The sequence below is a fragment of the Camelus ferus genome, chromosome 6 (genome assembly GCF_009834535.1).
Source record: "Camelus ferus isolate YT-003-E chromosome 6, BCGSAC_Cfer_1.0, whole genome shotgun sequence".
NCBI lineage: Eukaryota > Metazoa > Chordata > Mammalia > Artiodactyla > Camelidae > Camelus > Camelus ferus.
Genome location: NC_045701.1, coordinates 92,367,562 through 92,388,267, shown reverse-complemented (window position 1 = coordinate 92,388,267; position 20,706 = coordinate 92,367,562). Strand labels below are relative to the sequence as shown.

Below are 20,706 nucleotides of genomic sequence, written 5' to 3'. Positions count from 1 at the left end.
CGGTCGCAGGGCGCCCGGCGTTCATTGGAGGAGGAGGTTGCGAGGGGCGGGAAGGCGCTAGGAAGCGTGTGGAGCGCGCGAGGTGAGATCGCAGAGTGGTCGTTTGGACGGGGCGGGGGTGGGCTTTGAGGCGGCCTTGGGCTTCGTGAGCCCCTGGGAGCGGACGGGGTCAAATTCGGCGCCTGTGTGGCCCTCTTGCGGGGCTCTCCAGGGGGCGGAGTCCTGCGTCATCGACGCCCCTGAGCCGCGGTTAGGACCCGCGGGCGCGCGGGAGGGAGGGCGGGAGAGAGGGCCCTCGCGGGGCCCTGGTGGTGGAAGGGAGCTCGGGGCCGGTGCAGCGCGGGATGGAGAGCCAGGGTGAGAAGGGAGCGGCCGGCCCTTAGGGCCGCCGGCTCGCAGGGTTTGGAGGAGGCCGCCCAGCTGCGGGGCCAGTTTGGGCCGTGGCAGCAGGCCAGGGGCCCTGGGGTGAACGGTGAACCGGGTTTTAGAGGAGGGAGAGGGTAGGGTCAAGGGTGGCAGGTGGACGACCACGGGGATGCAGCGCTGAGTGGGACGAGCAGGTGTGCGTGGGTGGCAGGTTGCATCTGCGGGACGCCCTGGTCCATGGGGACGGCCAAGTCAGGGGTCTGCTGGACACCCGGGTGTGGGGTAGGCACTGCGGAGTCGGGAGAGCTCAAAGCTACAGGGGCTGAAAAGAGAAGAGGTTCCCAGACGAATAAGAGGGTCCTGAGAAGGGAGGGGACCCAGTAGTCTAGGCTGGGCAGCTCTGGAGAAACCACAGTGGTTGCCCAGGTGTGAGAGGACCTGTGTGGCCACCCAAGGTCCGGGTGAAATCTTCCCCCAGCAGCCTAGGGTGAAGGAGTGCTCATTGCTGCCCTCTTCTGGGGGGGAGCCAGAAAACATGCCCAGTCGTGAGAGTGGGCTGCTCCCAATGCAGCTGGACACCCCCAGGCAGGTTAGCCTGTGGATAACTGAGTTCTCCAGAGGGTGGAGACCAAATGGTTTTGCTGGCTGGGCAAACCCACGGGCTGCAGGGCCCGGGAGCCTTGTGCTTGGGCAGGAGACCAGCCCCCAGGCGCCCAGCTCCTTCCACCCAGCAGCTGCCTCCAGGGTCCCACAAGCACATGGCAGTGGTCCCCTGCCCTGCTGCAGCTGATGCTGCAATTCGGCCTTTTCTGGGCATCTTGCCCATCGCCCCTGCCAGCCCTGTCTCCCTGACCAGACTGTGTGAAACAGAGAGTGCTGGTGGCCTGGCTCTGGAAGCCTCAAAAACAACCTGATAGTGTCTACGTCAGTACCGTATCCCAGGCACTGAAAGGCAAAGCCCACAGTGTGCCACCTCCTCTTGGCCTTGCGAGCCCCCGGGGCGCCAGGCCTTGCTGCTGGACACTGACCCCAGATCCGGCCTGAGTGACTGCCGGCCTGGGCATCCCCGCCCTGCTTCACTTCTTGGTGGGCCACGCTGGAACACTGGGTGACTTGCCGAGGTAGCCAGCAGCGTTGGGCTCCCACAGAATTGCGTGCTCAGGCCGTGGGAGGGGCCTTTCCACCAGGGGGCCGCCACAGGCTTGCCTGGTGAGGGTTGAGGGCTGCGGGCCACAGCCTCCATTGTTCTCTGCCTAAGCAGCCTAGTGGTCACAGACATTCCGGCTTCCTGTCCTTCAATATTCTCCACTCCCTTTTTCCACTCTTTCCAGATCCCCGTGGAGACACATTTCAGGGACTTTAAACTGAAGGATGTAAAACCCACTTCATTTGAGTGAGCCCAGTGCACACAGGTCCCCAGCGTCGCCCCAGAGCAGTGGGTCAGGGCAGGGTACTCACCTGGACCCCGGGCCTGGCAAGGGTGAGGCTGGGACAGGTGCTCCTTTCTTTTCTTTTGCAGAGGATGAAATGGGCTGACCGTCAGAATGCAGGGGGTTGGGGGATTTCTTCAAATGCATGTGTGTGTGGGCATTGAGTCCAAGGTTTCTGAGTTAATTGGCCTGCAGAAGGTTTGCCCTAGATTTATCAGCGGTGTTCCTGGTACAGTGAAGTCTCTCCAACCTCTGGGCCGATGGTGAACCCCAGTCACAGAAGGGACCGCACACCCAGGCCACGGACACTCCTTTGCACTCGGCTCCTGGGCGGCTCGGAGTGACAGCAAGTGTGTTGGAATCACTGTCCCTGGGAGGTGATATCTGTCTTTCTGGTCACCCTGCTGAAGATAATGGATTTAGATCAATTGGACCTGAATCCCAGAATTATTGCTGCAGTGAAGAAAGGTGTGTTTACTGATATTTATATAAAATGATGATGGAAAAGTATGAACGTGCCATGCTCCATACAGGACGTGTGTACAAGCTCGTGTATCCAGGCCTCGAGGACCCTCCCTTTGCTTACTCCTTCCCAAGACGATTGATCCCAGTCAGAGCATTGAGACTGGAACGTGCTGCAGGCTTTTCAGTGTGTGTGTGTGTGTGTGTGTGTGTGTGTGTGTGTGTGTGTTTAACTGAAAGAACTTTTTTAAAGTTAATGTTAACGTGAACTTCCAACATCCTGATGCTGGTTGAGCGCATGGTGGGAGCACTGAGTGCGCGTGGGGGCGAGTGCAGCAGTGGGGTGACGTCCTGCCCCTCCAGGCTTAGCTGTTGTTTCTTTAAGGGCATATCAGTAGTTTGGTTTAGTTCTTCCTTCTATCCAGTCTGACCATCCGTGTCTTTTAGCCAGAGTGTTCAGTGTGTATGGATTTAAGGTAGCTGCTGACAAATTGGGCTTAGCTCTCCCTTGTTATGCTGAGCTGTTTGTCCTATTTCTTTTTCGTGGTTGTGGTTCTCTTTTTTTGGCTGCTTCTGGATTGGTTGGATATATTTTTAGCATATTTTTTTTCTTTTTACTAGTTTGAAAGTAATAGTCTTATCTAAGCTCAAAATTAGTTTATTCACTCTCCTCCCAAAACACCAGCCCCTCGGGCGCATTACCCAGTCACCCTCCCTCCCAGATGCTTTAGCCCCTCTCTCCTCTTGTTGCCCCCCCGTCCCGCGTTCCCAGCCCCTTGGTTCAGTAGGCGTCGGATGGGTCCCTTCGCAGACCCTTCCCCCGGTGTGGCTCCCCTACACTCACCCGCGCCCCGGCCTCCGTCTCTGGCTTGTGTACACGCAGGCCTTTCTTGAGGGGTGTGTTCAGGGACAGACCCGGGCAGAGGCCCCTATGTGCTTGTCTTCTGCTGTAGCTGAGAGGGGGCTTCCCCCAGGCCCCTTCCCTTCTGTCCAGATGTCATCACATCCTGCCTGGGGTTCCTGCAACTTCAGGGAGCAGGCTGATCCGGCCCTCCGCCCACGGTGTCCCCAGAGCTGGGAGGCCCCTGTCGTCACTGCTGTGCTGCCGTGTGCTACTGTGCTTGTCCTATTACTTATTTGTATAATTTCAGCCAAACTGAAATCAGTAAAGGAGGTTCTGCGTTTTTCTGGGCCAGACCTGCAGAGAGTGACCAGCCTCTCGGGCCCTGATGTGCAGTACTTGCTGAGAACAGCCTCCTCACACCTACGGGGGAGCAGCGTGTCCACAGGTGCGGGTCCTGGGGTTTAGGGAGACCCCACGGCCGCTCTGCTGCTCCAGGCTGTGGGGCCGAGGTCACAGCGTCCAGAACAGGGGAGAGTGCAGGGCCGTGGGGGCCTCGCTCAAGGGGTGGTTCCTGAGCCAGGGGAGAGGGCTGAGGGGCGCGGGAGGCCGGGATGAGCCCAGAGCCCGTGGGCCTGCAGCACTGGAGCTCCGCAACTGGAGGGACCTGTCCCGGGCTCCCTGCAGGACTGGGGCCCCCGTCCTCCTGCCAACTCACACCCCCTCCCCACCCCCAGCGCTCCACCTTTACCAGCAGAAGGAGCGGTTCCCCGAGCAGCACCAGCGCCTGAGCCTGGGCTGCCCCGTGCTGGACGGGCTCCTCCGCGGCGGGCTGCCCCTGGACGGCATCACCGAGCTGGCCGGCTGCAGCTCTGCCGGGAAGACCCAGCTGGCGCTGCAGCTCTGCCTGGCCGTGCAGTTCCCGCAGCGCCACGGAGGCCTGGAGGCCGGTGAGTGGCCGCTGGCTTGGGAGGGCAGGTGGGGGCTGGGGGCCCCTGCCTGGCGCTGCTCCATCCAGGTGCTCGGAGGCTCCCCGGCGGGGGCGGTCCGCTACAATTCCCGTCTCTCTGCGTCTGCTTTGTGGTTCCTGCCTCAGAAGGGTCGGGGGGAGGGGTGCCCCCGAGGAGCCCCCGCCGGCTGAGCGCAGGGTCCTGGGGCCATGGACCTGGCCGCACCCCAACCCGCAGGCTCCCCCACACACCCGCGGGGCCGGCACGCACCAGATGTCGCGTTTCTCTTCCCAGGAAGGAGCCGAGGGCGGGGGGGCTGGCCGAGCCAGGGTCTCAGGGGTCCCAGCATTTCCAAGGCGTCCTTAGATGTTAAAAACCATTTCATCGTGAGAACCAGAGTGGACATGAGGCTCCTCGGGCCCTGTGAAACTTACACACGTCCTCACTGTTCCCTGCCCGCCAGGCCATCTGTCCCCAGACCTGGTGCGCAGGGTTCAGTGTGGGTCTCCTGGCCGGAAGTGGAGGCGCTCACACCAGAGGCAGGCGTTGTGGAGGCCTGAGGGCAGGTACCCGGCACCTGGGTGGACCGATGTGACCTTGAAAGTGGGCATGCTGGGTTCACTCCCCAAAAGACCTGCTGTGAAATGAGTCTTGCGCCTGCTCACAACTGGGATGGGGTCCCCCTGGATCGGTGTGTCCGGGGCTCCCGCCTCTGCCTTCTCAGGGGAGGCAGGTATGGTGGGACAGGCGGAGCCTCCATCCTGAAGCTCCTGGGCCTGGTCCTCTTACCCCACAGTGATCTGGGTGTGTCAGCCCAGTGGGGTCCCTGGGAACCCCAGTTTTCTCCTTGGACCGTGACTGGTGTAGTCACCCATTGGCGTCCGTGTTCTGTACACAGTGCGCCAGGCACACAGCAGGTGCTGACTCACCGGGAGAAAGGAAGGGGCACCGCAGGGCAGGTCCTCAGAGCTGCTTGGGGCCTGGGCCCCCCACCCGCCGATGCCAATGCCCTGATAACATCCCTTGGTAAAGCCTGGTCCCTCATGCCCCAGCTCGGGGCCCTGCCTGTGTGCTCTCCCGATTCCAGCGCATGTGGCTGCCTCGTCCACAGCTGGTCTGGAGGGCCTCCCCCAACCCCCATTACCACCATGCAACCCGGGGTCTCCCCTCTTGGTAACAGTCACCTCACATGGATTCCTGGCAACCCCTGCTGGTGACCTGGACTCCACCGGGAGACCGAGGCCATGCTCCCAGCTGTGCCTGCCTCCTCTGTGGACCTTCCCACGCCTGTCAGACATGGACAAGGACCCTGGGAACCCAGAGCCGGTGGACATGAGGCTGGGAGCCCCAGGTTCCCAAGTGACCAGTGAGGTCCTGGGCAGAAGAGCCAGCAGGGCGGGCAAGGACCAGTATCTGTTTGCAGAGATGCAGCTCTCGGCACGGGAGCGGGGCGTGAGGGAAGAGGAGAGCCAGGCCTGGGTGACGCCTTGCAGTGGCCTGGCGGGAGGGAGGCCCCACGGCCACCGTGACCACGTTAAACGTTGGGTCCAGTGCATGTTTTCTTGAGAAAGTGGCTTCCCTAAATCAGGTCTGAAAGCCCTAATTTTGACAATAATGGTCGAGTGGCTTCAGAGTTACTTTGAATCCTGCACTTAAGAAAATGTGGAGCTGGGCCAGGGCCACCTTCCTGCCAGCTTCTCAAAGCCATCTCAGCAACAGCGCAGGCCCTCTGCCGGGTGGGGGCAGCGTGGCGAGTGCCCCGCACACCTCCCCTAACGAGATGTGGGGGTGAGGATCGTCGAGCAGGCGGAGGGGCTTGGAGGACCACGCATGTGGAGGCAGGCTCAGTTCTGAACCTTCCGTCCAGCCCCCTCCCCCGGGATGTGGAGAACAGGGTGACTCAGGGCTGCCCTGGCGGCGTGACAAGGGGTGTTCCCCAGGCAGCACTGCCCCCAGGAAAGACCTGGAACACGCCAAGAAGGTTTAGGAAGGGCTGGGGGTCACAAGCTCACCACCGACAGGGTCAGGCGCGGTGGGGGGTGGTCTCGTCTCCTCATCTTCACCAAGGTTGAAATTGTGTTGAAACAGAATTAGATCAAAGTGAAAGGCCCACTCACAGCAGGACACGCAGACTGCGGCGTGGGCGCTGCTGTCTCTTCGTGTCCCCCCCCTCCCAGGGCCGGGCAGTGACCGGAACAGGAGTTCAGCGTGGCCCTGCGAGTCCGGGGCTCAGCCAGATCACTGGCCTTTCTTCTTCTTTTAAAATTGAGACATAATTCACATACCATAAAATTCATTCTTCAAGTCTACGGTTCATCAGTTTTCAGTACATTCACAAAGCTTGCAGCCATCACTACGATCTAATTCTGGAACATTTTTTTCACCCAGAAAGGAAACTGTCCCCATTGAGCAGTCACTCCCCATTCTCCCTCCCCAGCCCCGGGCAGCCCCCATCTGCTCTGGTCTCTGCACATTCGCCTGTTGGGCTTTTCAAATAGACGGGATCACATGACTTTCTGTGTCTCAGTGTAACGTTTTCAGGGTTCGTCCACATTGGAACACATGTCACTACTTCATTCCTTTTTATGACTGAGCAACATTCCACTGTGTGTCTCGACCACAACTGAGTTACCCATTCCTCTGTTGACAGGCATCTGGGTCCTTCACACCTTTCGTTTACTAGTGGCTTTCGGTGACGGGACACCGAGTAGGATTGCTGGATCATATGGTAGCTGCGTGTTTAGCTCTTTGAGGAACTGCCGGGCTGTCTTCGGCAGCGGCGGCGCCATCTTACTTCCCGTCAACAAGTGTAGGAGGGCCTAGTCCCTCCCCATCCCCACGGGCACTTGGCTTTTTGATGCTGGCTGTCCTGGTGGGTGTGAGGCTGTGTTCCCCTCATGACTGATGTGTCAAGCATCTCTGTGTGCTGCTGGCCATTTGGAGAAATGTCTGTTCAGATCTTTTGCCCATTGAAAAGCTTGGGTCATCTTTTTGTGGTTGAGTTATAGGAGAGCTTTACACAATCTGGATGCTAGACTCTCATCAGATACATGATGTGCGGTGTTGCTTCCTTCTGAATGTTGTTTTTCGTCGTCTTGACGATGTTGTCCTCTGAAGCAGGAAGTTTTCGCTTTGCTGACGTCCTGTTCCCATCTCTCCTCACTTGTGCCTTTGCGCCCATGTCTGCAACTCTGCTGCCTCATCCAAGGTCATGAGATGTACCCCTGCGTTTCCTTCTGAGAGTTTTATGGTTGGGCTCCTGCATCCGATCCGTTGTGACTTCATTTTCATACAAGGTGTGAGGTTAGGGTCTAAGTCATTCTCTCGCGTGTGGATGTCCAGTTGTCCCAGCACCATTTGCTGAAAAGACTACTCTCCCCACTGAATGGTCCTGGGACCTTTGTTGACAATCAGCTGCTACGAACACTGCTTATTGCAGATGCCCCTGGTCCTTTTAAGCTGCAGGACTCCGGGTCCATCCCTGGTGGGGGTTCCAGGTTCCTGGTGACACGTCACCTGCTTTTTGTTTACTAGCTTTTCCAGGGGCAGCAGTTACCCTCGTAGCCCAGAATCACAGGAGGAGCTTTGACGGTGGAATCGAGGAAACATCTGCCCAACAGAGCCTTGGAGGGGCAGCTCCCTACGTCTGCGGGAGGGGCATTTCCAAAAGTCGGGAGAAGTTGGGAGGCCCTGATACTCCACTTCTTCCACCTGGGACAGCCCGGGGGCAGACCCACAGGGTGACACCCTGTTGGCAAGGGGGCTGTGGTGGGAGGCCCGCACCAGCCGGCCTCCATCCTTGTCGGAGGGCAGGCCCCGCGAGGGGCGGCGTTAGAAAGGAAGGAGGCCTCACAGCTTGCTCACCGCACTCTGGCTTCGCAGGGGCCGTGTACGTCTGCACGGAGGACGCCTTCCCCAGCCGGCGTCTTCAGCAGCTCATCGCTCAGCAGCAGTGCCTGCGGGCAGATGTCCCCGGGAACGTGGTCGAGAAGATCAAGTTTGGCAACCAGATCTTCATTGAGCACGCAGCCGACGTGGTGAGTATCTGCGGAAAGTCGGCCCGGTGGGACACACGCACGCGCTCGCGCACATGCAGCTGGTCTGCGGGAATCACGTCCTGGTGGACATGAGCCCCCGTTCCGTCAGCAGTACTCCAACCTGAACCTCAGGTTGAACTGGGCAACCTGTATTTCTGTCAGCCTCCCCCAGAAGGAAACAGGAACGTGACACGCCACCTCCTGCCCCAACAAGCTCCTCCGTCCCCTAGAAAAGGCGGCAACAGGCAAGGGCTCACCCCGTCACAGAGGTGACCACTGCCCAGAGGAGGACAGGACCTGCTGTCCAGGTCACTGCCCAGAAGGAGGGGTCCTGTGGGTGTGACCTCTGCCTCTGGTGGGGGTGAAGTCTGTTGTCGAGGTGCCGGGGCCCCCACCTGGCCAGGCCCAGTGGGCACCCAGCCCAGACCAGCCCATCAGACAACAGCGCGACTGGCCTGGCTGAGCCTCTGGCGCGACACACCTGGAAGCTGCCCCCAAGTCGCATGCCCTCCCCGTGGACAGGTAGTGGGGGCAGCAGAGGGGGCAGTGGCCCTTGGGGAGGGGGAAGGAGGCAGGCAGGCACAGGGGAAGCGGTCAGCTGAGGTCGCTGTTGGGTGGGGGGCCAAGTAGGGAAGGCAGGGCCCTCAGAGGGGAGATGGGACACAGAGGACAGGCCAGTGCACCAAAAGTAAGTCTGTGAAGCTCCCCTCCCCGGGACCTGCCCCAGCTTAAGAACTGTTACAAAAAGAATTTCAAGTAAAGAATAAGATGTATAAACTTTTAATTTTAAAAAATTTTACAATAAAATACATGATCACACATAGCGCGCAGAATAACACGACGAGCAGTGGCCCGGGCAGCAGCCCCTCCCGGGAGGCAGGCACAGGCGGCCTGGGAGGCAGCAGCGCCGGCCCAGCCCGCCGCTAGGGGCCAGCGTGGCCGTGGCTTTTCGAGCGAGTGCGTCCTGACAGCAGTGTGGCTCCTGGTATGACAGTGCGCAGGGTGCGGGGACACAGGAGGAGACGCTTCGTTAGGGGTGTGGGCTCCCCGCCCCAGGCCCTCCAGCCTCGGCGACCATTCCTGGCCGTCACAGGGCCGCTCTGGACGCAGTGAGCAGCTCTGCCCTGGGTCTTCCAGGGCAGGGCGCAGCTTCACTGCAAAGGAAGGCGGTGGGTCAGGGCCAGGCCTGCCAAGTCCCGGTAGTGCCATTTCCAAGTTTTGTTCTGGAAACGGCTTGTGGGGAGGTGGCCCCCACCCTCCCGCTGGTGTGGGCTGCTCGGGGAGGAGGGAGGTGCAGACCTCAGCCTGCTGCTTCTGCACAAACGGGCCCCCCAGGGCCTCGGTCCCCCTTCCACCTCCTGGGGCCCAGGGTCTCCGCACTGGGCCCCTCTCGGAGTCCCAGCCCTGCAAGTGGGCGTGGCTACCACTGGCCTGGCCCCTGCTGTCCCTGGCTGCACGCCTGCGTGGCTGGGGGCACTCACGTTAAGGCTGGCGTCCTCCAGGCCGCTGCTGCCGCTGTCGTTCTCCACAGAGAGAGGCTCCGCTGGAGACGCCCTGCAGATTTAAGCACAGAACTGAACTTTATTCCAGGTCAAGGAAGCAGACACTTGACAGCCCCTAAGAGTGCTGGGTGGGATGGCCAGTGTCTGGCCGCTGGGCACCTGAGGGCCCTCTGCCCTGCCCCCTGGGGAGCCCAGCCATTCTGCCCCCCAGCCAGGCCAGGGCTCCCCGAGCACAGCGCTTAGGGCGTTGGTAGATGGGCAGGGCTGGCCCAGGGATGCCTGCAGCCCCCACCCCGGACCCTGCTTGGTGTCCTAGGATACAGCCCAGGTCGTCTCAGTGGGCATGAACCTGGATGCAGGATGGACTCAGATCTCCCTGTGTCCCTCCGCTGGGTGGGGGTGACAGGCCAGCCCTGGCAATGCGGCTGAGTCCAGCTGGCCAGACGCAGTCACTGATGGTCCCAAGGGGGGCGGGGTCAGACTGCCAGGGACTTGGGACATGAGGATGGGAGGGGCCCTCTGGCGCTGGCAGTGACAGCCACCTCCCCTGGCCTCCAGGACACCCTGCTGGGCTGCATGAGGAAGAGGGTGCCGGTGCTGCTGTCGCGGGGCATGGCCCGCCTGGTGGTCGTCGACTCTGTGGCAGCCCCGTTTCGCTGTGAGTTTGACGGTGCGGCTTCGGCCCACAGGGCCCAGTGTCTGCAGGTGCTGGGGGCAGAGCTGCGCCGGCTGAGCTGCGCCTTCCGGAGCCCCGTGCTGTGCATTAACCAGGTGGGCCGGCCAACACCCCCTCCACCCCGCCCCGTGCTCAGGATGGGGGTTTGGGGCAGAGCCAGCAGAGCTGACCCTGATCCGGCCCTTCCAGGTGACGGAGGCCACAGAGGAGCAGGGAGCGGCAGCCGGGCTGCCTGGGTGAGTGGGGCTGCCCACGGGCAGGAAGGAGGGCAGCATCGGGGCCTCCGTGGTCTCGAAGGTAACAGTGGGGCCTGTTTTCTGTCTCAGTGCCAGGGGAGAGCGGGTGTGTCCAGCCCTTGGGATAACCTGGTCCAACCAGCTCCTGATGCGGCTGATGGTCGACCGTCAGCGCCCCGAAGAGGCTGTCCTGGCCCCACCCAGCCGCACCTTGAGGGTGGTCTTCGCCCCCCACCTGCCGCCCTCGTCCTGTTCCTACACAGTCACCTCCATGGGTGTGCAAGGGACGCCTGGGACCAAGTCCTGCTGACGTGGGGACTACAGATGACCAGCCACATCCCAAGAAAACCTTCCAGCCCCGTAGTGCAGGGGACCAGCCCGCTCAGCATGCCCATCACCGCGTTAGGGTCTCCTCGTCCCATGCCACCCCACCTGGGGGCTGCTCCTCCCTCTGGTTTCGAGATGTGCCTGGCTCTTAGGCCACGAACCCATGCCCCCCACTGCTGCGCTGGCTGCTCTGGTGTCTCCACAATGAGTTCCTGGAACATCCAGCCTCTCAATGAGCAGTTTTCTCCATCCTGTGCCTGGGATCGGGGCCCACAGCCTTCTCGGGCCCACATCCCTGCCCAACAAGCTCTCCACCTCGCCCCCACAGGCTCCTCCCTTCTTCCCGGCTGGTGCCTCTGTCCGAAAGCTCCCAACACCCACACCTTGGGCCACAGTGGGCCAAGGTCAGATGAGCCCCTACTGACATCCTCACCCCCTTGACGGGGTATAACTCCTGGCCCCCAGCACACATCCCATGGCCAAACCTTTGGTTTGGCACAGGGTGGAGAGAACACACCTGCAGGCTGCAGGGTCCAGGGGAGGAGATGGGGATGGGGTAAAGCTGTTACTTCTGCGTTGCCTCTGCCACCAGCCACAGCTGGAGGAAGGAGGAAGGTGGCTTGGCCCACCTGCTAGGAAACCCGTTCTGGGCGAACGAGAACTTTATTCTAAAAAGAGAGCACATCCCGGTGTCTCCTCAGTGCCTCCTCCAAGCCTGGCCTTAGTGGCTAAGATAGCCATCAGCCCTGGCCTGGGGGGGGGCGTCCACGCCAACAAGGCCACCTGCAGAGACCAGCACCCCTACCTGGCCAGGGGCTTACTGCATAGGAAGCCGGATCTCCTGTCGGCACAGGGTCCAGCCACATCTGGCTACAAACTCCAGAATCTGAAATGCTCTTGGAAACGTGAGGCTTAGAGATCACAGAGGGACATGACTGCCCAGGGCAGGCAGGGCTGCGTCCGTTTTCACCCCGACCATCGCCACGTCTGCGCATCTCCACCTGTCGCCCGGCCCAGAGCAGGCCCTGGACAGATAAACATGTGAAGTGAAGGTGCTTGCTCTCTGCAGGCACTGCCCCAAATACATCATCCAGGTGGACACCTGTCCTCGTCAACAGCCCTTGGAGACGGCACTGTTACTACAGCTCTCAGCAGTGACCTGGCCGTCCTCCCACAGCCCATGAGCCGGTGATGACCCCAGATCACCCGAGGCCAGCGCTGGAGGTGGGGCTGTAAATCCCTGTCACCGGGCAGACTCTGCACATTTTTCTAGGGCACGATGATCCATTTACAACTTCCATCGTGTTTTCAGAGTAGTCTGTGGCCCTAAAAAGATTGAGTGGCTAGTTCTTAAATAGGAAAAAGTTCTTTGAGGGTTGGAGTTTTACAAAGAGCCTTTCTGCAAAAGTACAGGGACATTACAACAAGAAATAAAACACTTTATTTTTGTAATTAAATACAAACAGTCCCGAATGATTTCCTAGGCAAGTCACACCAACGAGAAGAGAAAACTATGGCTCCCAGACAGAAGGTCCATTCAGCGGCCGACCCGCGCCCCAGCCCAGCAGGAGCCCGCCCGCACTCAGCCCGCGTCCCGCTGCTGGCGTTCCCGGGAGCCCACCCACCACAGGCCGCGGGACCCGGGCTGTGCGGCTTTCTGTGTCTCAGGAACACCAGCAACCCCCTCCACCAGGGCACCCCGGGGACAGTCCAGTGGGCCTCACAGACCTGTGACCAGCCCCCCAACACCCCGCAGCGCTGGGGAACCAACTCAAGATGGAGTTCGTATCTTTATGTAACGACCCAGTTACACGGAGGCCGCGTCCGCAGGACTACACTCACCCAGCTGGTCTGAACGTCACCTCTATTGGCGCTATCAAGTGTCACCTTAACAGTTTCCAGAAGCCCCATGAGTGTGTGGTACACTGCCCAAAAAAGTGCAAATATAAACAGAAGTCGCCTCATATCTATGTGACATGCCTTCTCCAAGAACATTCTAGAAAGCCGTGACAGCGAGAGGGCCAGTCCACTGCAGACCAACCCGCGCGTCCTTGGCAGCACCTGCACTTTATAACGTGACTTCTAATTCCATGACATTCTTAGCAGCAAGTTAACAGTTTTTTAAGTTCCAGAAAATAACTCTGTACCTGTCCAACGTCGTAAACACAAAGCCCGAGTGCTCTGCCCCCCGGGCCCTCTTGCTTGCGCTCGGGAAGGCGGGGCCTGCAGCTCTCCACCTCTGTCATCTTCCCAGGGGAGTCTGTCTAACCTGAGAGAAACAATGCAGACTCGGGCACTGGCTCCCTCACCACGAAAGGAAAACACAGAAGGGACGGCTGGACCCCCACCTCTCCCCAAAAATGTGAAAATCCTGACCACCAGACTTGAAGCAGGTTACAGCCTGGCTTTTCTCTATTTTGAGTTCAAAAATCAAACTGCAGCTTCCCATGTAACACCCTCTCTGAACCGTGAAGGTTCTGCCGACCCGACTTCACTGGGTTTCTTCCCCCAAGCACCGTCTGCACACAGCCATGCAAAGGCGACCGCCGCCCTCAGCAGGAACCGGGGCCAGCGGGGCTCAAGGCTGGGTCAGGTTCAACCAAGGCTCCTGCAGAGATGGTCTCTTTCCACCAACTGGGAGCTTAAAATGAAATTCTATTCTCACCCCTACATTTACTCTCTCTAAATGCCCTTTGTTTTTCCAGCAAGAACTGTCACCAAGGGAAACTGAGTGGGTTCCAAATGGACTGGGCCAGCTCTGGCTGGGGAGAAAACCTCAAATGGAGCGCGAGGAGGCGGGACAGCTCCCTGGCCCCCTCTCCTGGCTACAACGTGACACACAGACCTGGCGCCCTGCCCTGCACCCGGGCCACGCCACATGGCCCTGCTGCACCTCAGAGCAGACCTGAACGAACGAGCCAGTGCCCAGTCCACATGAGGACAGCTCCGCTTCCTTCCTTTCCCCAGTGGTTATCACAACCCATCAAATGTTTTTAAACACCTCCAGAGAGCATTTAGAAAGTAAGGCCCTGATCCGCCAGAGGCTGCCAAGCCTAAGTGGAGTCAGAGCGGAGGAAAAGGAGCACGGCCAGAGGAGACAGGCTGTGGGAGCCCCACACGCACCGGAGCCACCTGTGGGGGGCCCTGCACACGTCACAAACAAGCACATGTGACCTCTGCCACGAGGTGACCCAGCATTAAACAAGTCTCAGCCTCACTGTTAACAACAGCCTCAGCCCCAAGGACACAGGCAGTCCAAGGGCGCCCCCAGAGCGAGTCCCAGGGAGCACGCTCCCCAGCCCAGTGCGTTCGTGAGGGAAAGGTGGCCTTTGCGGTGACAGCACCTCTGCGCAAACATTAAAATAAGATCACCCTGGCAGCGTTTCACAAGGATACTCATAGCTTTCCAGACCCTCTTTCAAACCCAGAGAGAGTGAATGTGGCTTTTTCACGGTCAGCGTGGCTCTGCCCCGTGCACACACGTGACATCGGGAATTACACCTCGGCATCTGTCAGGTAATTTCCCAACCTGCCAGCGAATCTTACACATTCCCTTAAGGAATAATGCCTAAGGGTTGATGAGAACAGTCCTGTCAGAACCCACCCTGTGTTACTTAACCCTACAAAGAAAAGCTTTTTAAGAAGCAAGCATGCATCTCCGTGTGCTCCCCCCAACCCTGCAGTGTGCAGGGGCCAGGTGGGCGCCCAGAGTGTGTGGGGCGGGGGTGGCGGGAGCCCCACAAGCCCCGCACCGCAGCGCTGGGCTGAGCAGCAGACCCGGGAGGGATGAAGGCCTTCCCGCCAGCCTCTCGTGTCTCCCATGTTCCTCTAAATCCCAGGCATCACTGCCAAGGGCTGTTAGATTCTTATTCTCAAAGGATGCAGTTTAAAGCTCCAATCTTAATGTACAGCCTTAATACAGTATCACAATTTAAAGCAGATTTTGGTGCTGTGGCAAGTGTCCGTGAGCAGCGGCCGAATTCCTAACGTGCTGCAGCCGGCTGCCGCGCCTGGCCAGGGTCACCGTCATGTTTCGGCAGCTCTCCGTCACTACAACTGCAGGCCACTGAACACAGTTCGGGGCAGACATCCTGAGGCTGGTGGAGGTCAGTCACCACCCAGGAAAAGAAGCGCCCCTGGGGCCTTCCGTGCAGAGAGGGGAGGGGACTGGCAAGCTGGGAGGGTCTGTCTGCTCCGTGAGCCCCAGGGGTTCAATCTAGCTCTGCCTCAGCCCTCAGTGGGCCAGGTCAGTGCGGCTGGCACTCAGAGCTCGCCAGTCTGCCACACAATGATTTCGTTCCTGTGTGAAAAAACAAATGGAAAAATTATTGTCAACCAGTACTAAACATGCCAGCTTCCAGTGGTCTCAGCGCTAAGAACCATGGCTGCAGACTCAAGTCAGCACGAGAGTCCTGATGCTCAGATGTGCATGTGCAAGGACCGAGAGATGGGGTCAGAGGACCATGGCAACGCCAGACCTTTCAAAAACAAACCAGCTTCTTTCACCCGCATTAGCAAATAAACTTAAAGCTAACTACCCAGCACCTCGTAACCTCTAACTGGAGGCCCCGGGGACACTCACATCCCAAGGGGGCCAAGGGGGGAGGGGAGGTCAGCACAAGTGCCAGGCCCGCTCCAGTCCGCGAACCCCAACACCGCACCAGTGGGACTGGGGCACCGGGGAAAGCTGCAGGCTCGAGGGTGAGTGAGCAGGAAGCCCAGGCACACGGACCAGCAGACATGTCAGGTCACAGGAGGCTCCTTCTCATCAGCTCGGGCAGCCTGGTCTGCCCAGCCTAGTTGAGAAGCGGGGCCAGGTTCTTGAGTCTGGAAGCCTGGCTAAACCCCAAGTCACACGTACAAAATAAAAAGGCCATTTTTGATGGGGAAGTGAATGCCACCAGTTTTAAATGCGAAGATGCGAGACTTGGGACAGGTGACAAAGTGCTAAAGATTGCCGTCACACTGACAGCATGTCTGGCCTTTTGTCAGTAAAGTTCCGAATGGCTTTAAAGCACTTGAACAACAGCCCAGCTAGCCATTGTATTAGTTATAAACTTATTGGAAGCTAAAATCATATAAACTAATAACACAAATTAATAACTGGTCAGGTTCTGATATTATCAGAACACTTCATTTTTAATAAAGTATTTTTAAAGACCATTATTAGTATACTAAGAATGTTCATAGTGCGAACATTCGCATAATTCAGACAGTTAATGGAGAATACAGAAGTGTCATCATGACGTGGCTCTAGTGAAGTGGCCGTGGTGCCAAGGAAGGGCCCAGCTGACCTGCTCCCGGCAGCGAGGGTGTGGGCAGGGCCGGCTCCTTACTTGGAAATGGTCTTCGGCTGCCTTGCCACCCACGTTAAGGACACTCAGAGAGCTGGCGCGCTTCATGCTGCAACCAGACGGTGGACATGCAAGGACAAGCCGTCAGCATACAGTCAACCAGGAGTGGGAAGCAGAGCAAAGCCGTCCCTCAAAGGCCTGTCACCACAGGGGGCCTGAGTGTCCCTGGCGGAGCGCGGGCCTTATCTCCCTCGGGCTAGGCTGTCCACCCAGTTCTCAACACGGACACCCAGGTCCAACTGTATTTAGCACCCAGTAGAAAAAGGTGCAGTTTCTCTGCGTCTTCCTCAGCAAAATGTTTGTCTTAAAGAACCACATGTAAACCCCAAGTGTTATTACAGCTTCACTTTGTACAGCCTGGCTGCTCTAGGAGCCGAGAGGCTCTGCGGACGCAGCCCACTGACTCAGCCTCGCGAGGGGCTCCAGGAAGGAACTGGACCAGCCAGGTGTCTCATCACCTCCGTGACTGCACTGCACGGTGACCCTAGGCTCACAATTAAGGGCAAATCATAGATATAGTCTATATTTTATGTTTTTGTATATTAAAACTAGGGAGACATTTTTTATTTGTAAAATAAACTGAGGCTAATATTTCTCTGCTTAGAAACCAAAATTTAAAACAAATTTCATGGTTTTAAAGAAATATTGTGATCCATACACATATTTATTTTTTTCTCCCATTTGACACCTTTAAAATAATGAAATAAGCTACAGATTACCTATAACCTAAACTTGAATTATGCATATCCTAAAATTACCTTACTGCCACCACAGATGCCCTCCAACACAAGTCACCTTAGCTTTTAAGGCTAAAAATAACCGATGTGAAGGATTATTTTTAAATGTTTACAGCAGAATCTGTGATTCTGAACTTGAACTACTAGGGCACAAGCAGGGACCACTGTTACTCATTCTACCAGCTGGGCCCGGCTGCAAGGCCGGGGCCCTGGTCAGAGACACACACAAGGCACTCTGGCCGCAGGGATGGAAGGCCTGGCTCAAGCCCGCACGTCGGCCAGCACCATGGGCACAGCACCAGGCAAGGGGTGGACACCTACTGAGCTCCCCCTGAGCGACCGGCCCCCAAAACAAAGATCTTGATCTACTTACTCCCTTCCCCAACCAGGGCGAAACGAGAGCGCCCCGTGCACCCCATACAGCGCACTGGGCCCCAGCAGGCTCCTCCCGATCCGGAACCCCTCAGGAACAGAGGACAAAATTGAACCAAATCACAGGTGAAGTACAGTCTGGCATATTTAATTATTCAATTAATTGGCCAGGTAACTTCTTCTAAGGAAGCTACACAACCCTTGTCCTCAAACTCCCTTTTCCCTACAAGATGAAAGAACAATCTGCCCTGTCAACACTGCTTCCAAATCATATCCACACTTTTCCACTTACACCTGTGGTGGAGCCCACTGACTCCACGGAGTCTGGGAGCTGCTGGCAGCTCTGATCTTACAACGTGGTCCCTGCCAGCCGCACTGCTGGCCTTGCTAGAACTTGCTAGAAAGGCAAACTCACCCCCGCAGACCCCAGCACCAGAGACTCTGGGTGGGGCCACACAGTCTGTCACAAACCCTCTGGCAGGTGCTGAAGAATGCCCAAGTTTGAGAGCGATTTTTAATTTTAAAAATGTTACTCTTACCTGGAAAGATGACTCTGTTTATGCGTTGTATGAGATACAATTTCTAAATTATTTAGTTTTCCAAAAAGTTCAGTAGGGTATCATCCAAATACCGTCCATGAAGAACGTTAGTATATGCAAGCGCGGGTCTGTTTTACACCAGGTCTGGCCAGCAAAGTCTTAGTGCTGTGAACGTGCCACACTGGGGAGTGTTCACACAGTTACATCACGTACAGACAGGAAGACATGGAAGAAACAGAAACTGCGAGCTCTGTCACATGGGAAGGCAGGTCCCGCGTCATGGGGCTCAGTGCCAGAATCGGAGTTTGCATTCGAAAAGCAAAGCTTTCCAACACCCGGAACCTCGAATGAGCAGCGCACGTCTGCCTCAGAGGGGTGAGTGATGGCCAGTACAGACTGACCACACGCCCTGTTCAGATGCCCAGAATGCTGAGAGAAGGTTTGCTCTTTCCAAACTCAGAGCGCCAGACAGTACACGATCATTTTAGTCCTGGGAACTTGTAAACACTTTAAAGCCGGAGTCACCTGAGAGCCTCCTTCCCTCAGGACGGGTTCACCTGTCTCTCAGGCAGGACAGCACCCTGTGCTGGGCCTCATGTGCTGCAAATGCAGCGTCTTCCAGGGCCTCACGGCCAATAGCTACAGAGCTTACAAAGCACCTTCTGCACAAACGGGGCTGGAGACACCCCTGAGAAGGAGGGCAGTGGCCACCCATAAAAATTAAGTCGTTCCTCTTGCCTGAGAAGCCATCAATCAGGAAACATGTTCATCCAACACAGAGAGCCACCCAGGGCACAGAGTTGGGAGCAGGCCTGGCCTCTGCCCCTGCAAGGAGCTGGCCCAGGGGCGCCGGCTAACACCGCAGGGCTCAGGGGCCAGACCCTACCCGACATCAAGAGGGCTAGGACTGGACATGCCTTGAGAACAGCAGAGGAAACAACTGAAAAGGCACACAGCTTTAATGCTACCGAAGTGCCACCCAGAGCTCAGTCTCACAGTCCTCAGACGTTAGACATTAGAATTCTTCCAGAACTTAGAGTGAGATAGCTTTTAAAGTAGAGTTATACCAGGAATCAATCTTTACAAAGGAGGTGCTGTTTTAGGGAGGTAGAGCTTCACAGAACAGCTGACAAAGCAGTGCTTCTGTGAGAAGTGCATCCAAAAACAGGAAGCCATTTTCACCAGAAACAACTCAGAAACCAGAGCAGTTTGTTAGCACCCTAACAGAAAAGCAGTGAGCCCTTCCTCTGATGCAGCTTAGAAAAAACAGAGTATCTCAGAACCAAATTCCTTTAACAGCCTAAATGTTACTGTTCAAAAGACCCTAAAAGACTCATGACTGAAACCTGTTTAACACATGCTAAAGCTAAGGTCTTTTAGAATCTCCTGAAGAAACCTGTTATAATAGAAGTCTCGACGTTGTAATCCTTCTATTTAGAATCATTTTTCTTCCTGTAGTTAATACCTATGTGATAAGATTTAGTATAATCATAGCTAGCACTTGATTTTAAAAGAACAAAATTTTAAAGGATTTAAACGAACGCTAACTTAGAAAATAAATAATGCCTGTTTAGAGTAAACACGTTAATATGCCCAGTGTTTTAATATTAAGCTTCGACTTTTCGCTGCTAAGGCTTTCTCTGCAACGTAATGGAATCAAAGAGCTCCGCAAGCTTCTTTCAAAGGCATTGGCCCTTCTTGCCTCTAAGAGGAAGTTTCACAATTGTTTCTCAACCTGTCCTGGGAAAAGACTGGACTGAAACTACTAAACCTTTCCATTGCTAAAATACGGGCAGCGGGCTGGCGTGTTTTTTCTGAAGCTCTGGAGCAGAGGTGGCCATCAGGCGGGGCGGCGGGGCGGCGGGGCAGCGGCGGGGCGGGGCTGGAGATAGTTACCCGGGGTTCTTTGGCTCACTCTCTCGGGAACTTCCTCCCTTCAGCTTCCTAACCAGCTTCTCGCTGCTGCGTTTAATTGAAGCCCGGAGTTTGCTAAAGGAACCACTGCGTTTTAAAGATCCAGTGCCGTCCTGAAAAAAACGTGAACAAATGTGAAGCTACAGATGCTCCCCCCCCAGCCCCCAAGGGGCAAAGCTGAGCGCAAACAAGGTTCCACACTGCGGCTTATCTGCTAGTCTGTGACTTGCTGGTAATGTGCAGTCCCTGTCAAATTAGCCGTGACATTTTTGACATAACTAGAACAAATAATCCTAAAATTTGCTGGTAATATGATTTCTATGGAAATTACCAATTTGCCGTTATATAAATACACTTCAAAAAGAAATCTATCCATTTTAAATTTCATTCAAGACAATCCAATGATCATGAAAACTTTTGAACATGAAGCTCATTCAAACAAAAGTAATAAGATCCCCAAAGGAAAATTAACTATATTATTATTGTTTTGAAAGAAAAGATACCCAAAAAGTCTCAAGAAAACTAAAGCAGTTTCTAGGAATATCACCAAAATCAAATTCCATGTTTAATAAATGCAGGAGCATCTGATGGTCCATATAGCTGTACAGGACCCAAAACATTTACATCTGACACAGGCAACTTCCTCTTAATAACTTCCTCTAAATGCAACAGATGTACAGTTTCTTCAGTAAGTTTTAGAGGACAGTTTTATTAAATGTGGATTATAAATGTGGTTGGAAGTTTAAATAAAATGCTCATTCTATACCAATAACCAAAACCCCTCAGACATCTTGTAGGAAGCACAAGGAGTGCCCAGCTTTCATTACAGCTGATTCAGACATAAGTGAGACACTCAGCAGTATCTGGATGTGAAAATCAAAACACAGAGTGAAAAAATGTGTACACAGCAACTTTTATTCTCAGAATGAATCTTAGTAAGATTAACAGGAGCCCCATTCCTTC

The 20,706-nt window shown here is 56.3% G+C and overlaps 2 protein-coding genes across 17 annotated transcripts in view; one reads left to right on the top strand and one right to left on the bottom strand.

The window, feature by feature from the left end:
• Positions 1–25: 25 nt before the first annotated feature.
• Positions 26–14,764, top strand: XRCC3 (X-ray repair cross complementing 3). 4 transcript variants are annotated; one of them, XM_032482780.1, is made up of 7 exons: positions 26–82; positions 2,032–2,264; positions 3,410–3,547; positions 3,837–4,049; positions 7,932–8,086; positions 10,147–10,500; positions 10,591–14,764. In XM_032482780.1, exons 2-7 carry the CDS (start codon positions 2,210–2,212, stop codon positions 11,266–11,268), a joined length of 1,593 nt encoding a protein of 530 aa, XP_032338671.1. In that variant the 5' UTR covers positions 26–82; positions 2,032–2,209; the 3' UTR covers positions 11,269–14,764. The 4 variants fall into 4 exon arrangements, with proteins under 4 accessions (XP_032338671.1, XP_032338672.1, XP_032338674.1 ...); XM_032482781.1 differs by lacking the exon at positions 26–82 and adding an exon at positions 319–1,846; XM_032482783.1 differs by lacking the exon at positions 26–82 and having other exon boundaries at positions 1,859–2,264; positions 10,147–10,359; positions 10,454–10,500; positions 10,591–10,957.
• KLC1 (kinesin light chain 1) overlaps positions 8,851–20,706 on the bottom strand; it is a 52,251-nt gene continuing 40,395 nt past the window's right edge. For 3 of the 13 annotated variants that reach the window (XM_032482761.1, XM_032482762.1, XM_032482763.1), the window contains 4 exons: positions 19,726–19,856; positions 12,975–13,096; positions 9,568–9,640; positions 8,851–9,240 (listed from right to left, as the gene is read on the bottom strand). In XM_032482761.1, the coding sequence (XP_032338652.1) occupies positions 9,174–9,240; positions 9,568–9,640; positions 12,975–13,096; positions 19,726–19,856 (393 nt within the window). In that variant the 3' untranslated portion in view covers positions 8,851–9,173. Of the gene's footprint in view, positions 9,241–9,567; positions 9,641–12,974; positions 13,097–13,491; positions 15,128–16,121; positions 16,231–19,725; positions 19,857–20,706 lie in introns of those variants that run through there. The other 10 variants (XM_032482765.1, XM_032482766.1, XM_032482769.1 and 7 more) reach the window with 7 other exon arrangements.

Coding starts and splice junctions, on each gene's coding strand:
- XRCC3 (XM_032482780.1), top strand. CDS start 2,210: ATGGATTTAGATCAATTGGACCTGAATCCCAGAATTATTGCTGCAGTG. Junction 3,548..3,836: donor GGGGAGCAGCGTGTCCACAG/GTGCGGGTCCTG, acceptor CCCCACCCCCAG/CGCTCCACCTTTACCAGCAG. Junction 8,087..10,146: donor TTGAGCACGCAGCCGACGTG/GTGAGTATCTGC, acceptor CCTGGCCTCCAG/GACACCCTGCTGGGCTGCAT.